The 7,819-nt window shown below is 42.2% G+C and overlaps 1 protein-coding gene across 1 annotated transcript in view; it reads right to left on the bottom strand.

Moving 5' to 3' along the window:
- Nucleotides 1-6,270, bottom strand: part of LOC107598594 (kinesin-like protein KIF22) — a 15,938-nt gene extending 9,668 nt beyond the window's left edge. Inside the window, exons 1-2 of the mRNA XM_016289986.1 lie at nt 6,119-6,270; nt 5,692-5,887 (exon numbers count right to left, since the gene is read on the bottom strand). Of these exons, the coding sequence (XP_016145472.1) occupies nt 5,692-5,885 (194 nt within the window). The 5' untranslated portion in view covers nt 5,886-5,887; nt 6,119-6,270. The remainder of the gene's footprint in view (nt 1-5,691; nt 5,888-6,118) is intronic.
- Between the last annotated feature and the right edge of the window lie 1,549 nt (nt 6,271-7,819).

Raw genomic sequence — 7,819 nt, 5'->3', positions numbered from 1 at the left:
TGTATATACAAACCCAATTCCAAAAACGTTGGGACACTGTACAAATTGTGAGTAAAAAAGGAATGGAATAATTTACAAATCTCATAAACTTATATTTTATTCACAATAGAATATAGATAACATATCAAATGTTGAAAGTGAGACATTTTGAAATGTCATGCCAAATATTGGCTCATTTTGGATTTCATGAGAGCTACACATTCCAAAAAAGTTGGGACAGGTAGCAATAAGAGGCCGGAAAAGTTAAATGTACATATAAGGAACAGCTGGAGGACCAATTTGCAACTTATTAGGTCAATTGGCAACATGATTGGGTATAAAAAGAGCCTCTCAGAGTGGCAGTGTCTCTCAGAAGTCAAGATGGGCAGAGGATCACCAATTCCCCCAATGCTGCGGCGAAAAATAGTGGAGCAATATCAGAAAGGAGTTTCTCAGAGAAAAATTGCAAAGAGTTTGAAGTTATCATCATCTACAGTGCATAATATCATCCAAAGATTCAGAGAATCTGGAACAATCTCTGTGCGTAAGGGTCAAGGCCGGAAAACCATACTGGATGCCCGTGATCTTCGGGCCCTTAGACGGCACTGCATCACATACAGGAATGCTACTGTAATGGAAATCACAACATGGGCTCAGGAATACTTCCAGAAAACATTGTCGGTGAACACAATCCACCGTGCCATTCGCCGTTGCCGGCTAAAACTCTATAGGTCAAAAAAGAAGCCATATCTAAACATGATCCAGAAGCGCAGGCGTTTTCTCTGGGCCAAGGCTCATTTAAAATGGACTGTGGCAAAGTGGAAAACTGTTCTGTGGTCAGACGAATCAAAATTTGAAGTTCTTTTTGGAAAACTGGGACGCCATGTCATCCGGACTAAAGAGGACAAGGACAACCCAAGTTGTTATCAGCGCTCAGTTCAGAAGCCTGCATCTCTGATGGTATGGGGTTGCATGAGTGCGTGTGGCATGGGCAGCTTACACATCTGGAAAGGCACCATCAATGCTGAAAGGTATATCCAAGTTCTAGAACAACATATGCTCCCATCCAGATGTTGTCTCTTTCAGGGAAGACCTTGCATTTTCCAACATGACAATGCCAGACCACATACTGCATCAATTACAACATCATGGCTGCGTAGAAGGATCCGGGTACTGAAATGGCCAGCCTGCAGTCCAGATCTTTCACCCGTAGAAAACATTTGGCGCATCATAAAGAGGAAGATGCGACAAAGAAGACCTAAAACAGTTTAGCAACTAGAAGCCTGTATTAGACAAGAATGGGACAACATTCCTATTCCTAAACTTGAGCAACTTGTCTCCTCAGTCCCCAGATGTTTGCAGACTGTTATAAAAAGAAGAGGGGATGCCACACAGTGGTAAACATGGGCTTGTCCCAACTTTTGAGATGAGTTGATGCCATGACATTTAAAATCAACTTATTTTTCCCTTAAAATGATACATTTTCTCAGTTTAAACATTTGATATGTCATCTATGTTGTATTCTGAATAAAATATTGAAATTTGAAACTTCCACATCATTGCATTCTGTTTTTATTCACAATTTGTACAGTGTCCCAACTTTTTTGGAATCGGGTTTGTATTATTCAGTCAAAACTATCAACATACTTTGATTCTGGTCAATGGTGTCAAAACAACATGTGCAAAATAAATAAACAACAAAGCACTCACTATTGTTTCTGCTAAAAGCCCTCAATATAATGTAAATGCATCTATTTCTCTATCCATTTATCCTCTCTGCTTTCTCCAGAGTTTATGCCATGGAATTGTTTTTTATTTTTTTGGGTGGGGGGGGGGTTGTTTTTGCATTTAACTACTTACAGATTTCTTCAGATGAATAGACAACATGTTCAGTGACTTCAGTAATGAGACTACTACTGTTTACAATCACTTAGACCAGAAATTTACTTTATGGAAGCACATAGATGCAAATGCGTGGCCAGCACTTTGCAAGTCTGGAATTGTGCATGCTTAACATACATTTTGGCACTACTAAGCAGCAGCCAACCTCAGTACCCCAGAGAGTGATATAGTTACTTCTACTCTGTAAATGTCTGTTTTTCTAACTACTTAAGAAAGTTCTCTTTAAACTGTTCCATAACCTGGGGTACGTTTCCCAAAAGCAAGTATTTATGCACGTTCCATTCGTTACCAATAGTTTTCAATGGTTAGCTAACCATAGTTAGCTAACGATGCTTTTGGGAAATGCACCCCTTATGCATTTATGCACATCCCCACTCAGCAAAAATGGAGCTTATTGAGAAAATGCTAAAATACGTATGCAAAGTATGTTTGAGGCCTCATCCTAACAGCTCAAACAATTAGTGAAATCTTTGCACATCTGTGCAATATACTGTTTTGTCCAAATAATTGTTTGCTCTCCAGCAGCAGGTCAAGATGATGACAACAAATTAGCATTTCAATCACTCATAAATGACAATGTGCACTGCCTTTAAACTTACTTAGGCCCCGTCCACACGAACGCGGTTATTTTTAAAACCACAGCTTTTTCTATGCGGTTAGGCCGTTCGTCCACACGCAAACGCAGCACCAGTTCACTGAAACCGAACATTTTTGAAAACACCTGCCAGGGTGAAGATTTTCAAAAACTCCGGTTGCAGTGTTATCGTGTAGACAGCGAAACCGGAGTTTTTGGCTTGTGACGTCGGCGCCTGCGCTGTTATCTCCGCCTACTGGATAATTTTTCAGGCTTCTGATTGGCCAACATGGCTTTACGATTGAGATTATATCACCACCTGTTGGTTTGGCATGCTCTTGACAGTGCTTCATAGCATGCGTTTTCGTTTTCATGTGAATGGAGATTTTTTTTTTTTAAACGGAAGAAGGAAAAACGTATAAAAAATACCTGTGTACGTGTGGACATGGCCTTAATCTCTTATGTGTGGCAGGTTATCCTTCATTAGGTGCAGATGCCTCTAATTAGTGAGATTCAACACATAATTTACCCATCACACCACACTAAATGACTGCTTAAATATTCATATGCTGACACCAAGAAGAGTAAAAACTTCAAGATGCATGAACAATCAACACAAATCTAAATAAACAAATACAGAAACATACATAAACACAACTGTAATATTTACATTAACATTGTTACATTTTAGACTCAATATTATCTGTTTTGCTCAATTTTGCAAACAAAAATAGTTCCATATAATAAGGGAATAAGTGTATTCTTATTTTGCAAATCTGCCAGTGGGGTAAGAAAAATAATCTTGTTTTCTGTTTGCATTAAGCTTATTTTACTTACCCCACTGGCAGATAATTTAACTTGTTTTAAGCAAAACGCACTTAATTTAGTTTTTTCCCACTGGAAACAAGCCTAAACATCTTATGTCATTTTGCTTATCAAGTAAAAGTATCTTGATTTAAGAATTTTTAGATATTTTGACTGGAAACAAGACAAAAACACTAAGATATACATTTTTTTTGCAGTGCACCCTGTCTACAGGACGCGAGCTGCGCAACAAAATACTATAAAACTCATTATAATCAGTGATGCTACACTGGATGCGGTACGACACGACAAATCCCCGACAGTAAACGGCCTCATTCTATTTTTGAGGTACTGACACAGAGTTCAAATGTCCCGTGTAGACACTAGACCGACTCAACCTGTTGCGACGCGGTGGTGTCGTGTCCGGTGTAGACACGGTTCACTGTTCCGCTACTGTTATTACACTTGTATACAAAACTTCGTATTATGCTTGTTATAGAGTGCGTGACGTCACGTGCACTACCACCGGTGGCAAGCGACCACCGTGGTGACGCGGTTGTCACGGCGACCGTCACAGCCCTACCCCTAAATAGGAATATCACCTGCAAAGGAAAAGTCGAAAGTAGTCAAGTAGTCATACCTGCTCCGGTGGGTCCATAGGCAAAGACACTGGCGTTCTGACCATTAAGGATGTGGGGGCTTGACAGATATCGTTTAGCCAATATTATCGGCTGATATGCCACCGACGTGAACATCTTTTCCACAGAACATATAACGCAAATTAAAGGTCCCATGACATGCTGCTTTTTAGATGCTTTTATATAGGCCTAAGTGGTCCCTAGTACTGTATCTGAAGTCTCTTTCCCGAAATTCAGCCTTGGTGCAGAATTTCAGCCACTACGAGCCGGTCCCACAATGAGCTTTCCTTAGGACGTGCCATTTCTGTGTCTGTAGCTTTAAATGCTAATGAGGAGGAGAGAGGCGGGGCAACTGCCATGCTTCGCTCGTTTGCAAGCCATGATGTCTCTCGAGAAAAAAGAAAATATTGCGCTCGCCTCGCACGGTAGTAGCTCATTTTCTCATGGGCGGGCCAAATTCTCTGGGTGGGCAAAGCAGAGAAAGGGGAGGTAACCTTTCCCCGTATGACGACATAAAGGGAAGCTTCCAGATTGGGCCATCTGAGCTTTCATATTCTCAAAGGCGAAGCAGTATACCCAGGACTCGGTTTACACCTATCAACATTTCTAGCCACTGGGGGACCATAGGCAGGCTAGGGGAACTCATATTAATGTTAAAAAAAACTCATAAAGTTAAATTTTCATGTCATGGGACCTTTAAATCTATCAATGCACAAAAAAAATAAATGGTATAATAAGAGTTCCAAGACTATAACAATAAAAAAACAAATAATTTGATGTTATAAATACATATTATTTTGTCCTTAAAAAAAGATTAAATTATTTTAAAAACCCTGCAGAAAAATAGAGCGTTTCAATAAATAAAGCTCAATGTGGTTGACAAACTGAGGGTCAAGGACCTGACTTGTAAGTTCAAGTTTGTGCTAGTTTATCAAATTAGAAAAAATATGCCCTCATAAATAAACACACCCTCGAGAATCAATTCCAGAGGGTAATGACGACGGACACTGATAAATATTGTCGCATTACATTCTCTTCAAAATGGACCTAAACCTAAATCAACTAATGAAATCATACTTCCTGCAAAACGGTCATATAAATAGTAAAAGCCTCCTTCAAGTATAAACCAGTGTTTCTCTCCCTAATAATCCAAACAGTGGAGTTTAGTCAAAGAGAAGTTTGATATCAAATCATGACCTACTGCACTGAGACCATGACCTGCTAAAGCGCTGAATACTGAAGGAGAGAGAATGAGAGGGATGAAGGAGAGAGAGAATGAGAGGGATGAAGGAGAGAGAATGAGAGGGATGAAGAAGAAGAAGAAGAAGAAGAAGAAGAAGAAGAAGAAGAAAGGGACAAGGACCTGACTTGTAAGTTCAAGTTTGTGCTAGTTTATCAAATTAGAAAAAATATGCCCTCATAAATAAACACACCCTCGAGAATCAATTCCAGAGGGTAATGACGACGGACACTGATAAATATTGTCGCATTACATTCTCTTCAAAATGGACCTAAACCTAAATCAACTAATGAAATCATACTTCCTGCAAAACGGTCATATAAATAGTAAAAGCCTCCTTCAAGTATAAACCAGTGTTTCTCTCCCTAATAATCCAAACAGTGGAGTTTAGTCAAAGAGAAGTTTGATATCAAATCATGACCTACTGCACTGAGACCATGACCTGCTAAAGCGCTGAATACTGAAGGAGAGAGAATGAGAGGGATGAAGGAGAGAGAATGAGAGGGATGAAGAAGAAGAAGAAGAAGAAGAAGAAGAAGAAGAATATGACTGACTGGTATTGCAGGGTCTCAGTGGCGTTCCTCCAGTTGATGATCTCCAGCTTTTGTGGCCCCAGACCCCTGACACAGGGCCCCTCTCCCTTCTCATCCTGCTGGTCCAGGTAGGGTCTGAGACGAACCGCCACACGAACCCGAGAGGTCCGTTTGGATCCAGCAGCACCATCGGTCACAGAAACACGCTGGGCCATTCCTGAGATCAACCATCACGACAGACTCGCCATCAAATATACACAAATACAAACATACATCTAAGGATGACAAATAAACGCAGCATTGATATAAAACTAATAAAAGCAGCAATGTATATACTCTGGATGAAAAGCATTTGAGATTTCGGAATGTTTGTTTATTAAAGCGCTGACGTGTTTCCCTTATTAAAAGCAAAACACGCGCATATTCAACATAAATATATTAAACTTACCTATGATGTTGTACAACTATTAACCCAAGTCTCGGTTTATGCAGTCTGCTCTCTAACACAATAAAAAGTGCTTTGCTAAACTAACTTTATTCAATACATCACCACGTCTCAAGTAAACTCCTCAACAATGGCGCCCGTCGCTCCAAGCACGGTTATTTTCAAACGATGGAGAACCCCGCCCCCTTCACTAGATTTAACCAATCAACACACCCGAATCCAGGAGCCCGCCTTCTTCTTTGAAATTTGAACGGAAGAAACAGACGCGTTGTATTGCCATCATTCGGCAGTATAGGGGAATAACACAGTATATTTGTAAAAATCAAAAATAGAAACATTTCATGCAAGAAACAACGATATCATCGAAAATAACTTGTTCATCCAATCAAAATCCACACCAGCCACTTCAATTTTCCTATCCTGCATTAGTTTCACATGGTGGATCTACAAAGGGCTCCTATTTGCTAAAGATCGTGTTTTTTTATTGGTTTAGTTTCAATTAAACCTAAATTTGCAGCATATGGCATATGATTTGAGTATGCTTATAACTAAGCTGAAACCTTTTAACAGCTATCAGTATATACCTAATCATTTTGTCAATATTACAGTCACAATACAAATCAAGAAAAAAAAGTGAATAACAACGAAGCATTAATTTATAAGAGTTACTTTATTAAAAGCTTGCTTACTTCAGATAATGTACAGCATAAATATGCCTTTTCTACACACACTCACACACACGCTCACACACTCACTCACACTCACACACACACACACACACACACGCTCACACACACACACACACACTCGCTCACACACTCACTCACACTCGCTCACACACTCGCTCACACGCGCACTCACACGCGCACTCACACTCGCTCACACGCGCACTCACACGCGCACTCACACTCGCTCACACGCGCCCTCACACTCGCTCACACACTCACTCACACTCGCTCACACACTCGCTCACACGCGCACTCACACGCGCACTCACACTCGCTCACACGCGCACTCACACTCGCTCACACACTCACTCACACTCGCTCACACACTCGCTCACACGCGCACTCACACGCGCACTCACACTCGCTCACACGCGCACTCACACGCGCACTCACACTCGCTCACACGCGCCCTCACACTCGCTCACACACTCACTCACACTCGCTCACACACTCGCTCACACGCGCACTCACACGCGCACTCACACTCGCTCACACGCGCACTCACACTCGCTCACACACTCACTCACACTCGCTCACACACTCGCTCACACGCGCACTCACACGCGCACTCACACTCGCTCACACGCGCACTCACACGCGCACTCACACTCGCTCACACGCGCCCTCACACTCGCTCACACACTCACTCACACTCGCTCACACACTCGCTCACACGCGCACTCACACGCGCACTCACACTCGCTCACACGCGCACTCACACTCGCTCACACACTCACTCACACTCGCTCACACACTCGCTCACACGCGCACTCACACGCGCACTCACACTCGCTCACACGCGCACTCACACGCGCACTCACACTCGCTCACACGCGCCCTCACACTCGCTCACACACTCACTCACACTCGCTCACACACTCGCTCACACGCGCACTCACACGCGCACTCACACTCGCTCACACGCGCACTCACACTCGCTCACACACTCACTCACACTCGCTCACACACTCGCTCA

Source organism: Sinocyclocheilus grahami, unplaced genomic scaffold, assembly GCF_001515645.1.
Source record: "Sinocyclocheilus grahami isolate Dianchi unplaced genomic scaffold, SAMN03320097.WGS_v1.1 scaffold253.1, whole genome shotgun sequence".
Taxonomy (NCBI): Eukaryota; Metazoa; Chordata; class Actinopteri; order Cypriniformes; family Cyprinidae; genus Sinocyclocheilus; species Sinocyclocheilus grahami.
This window is presented reverse-complemented; position numbering and strand designations above follow the sequence as displayed.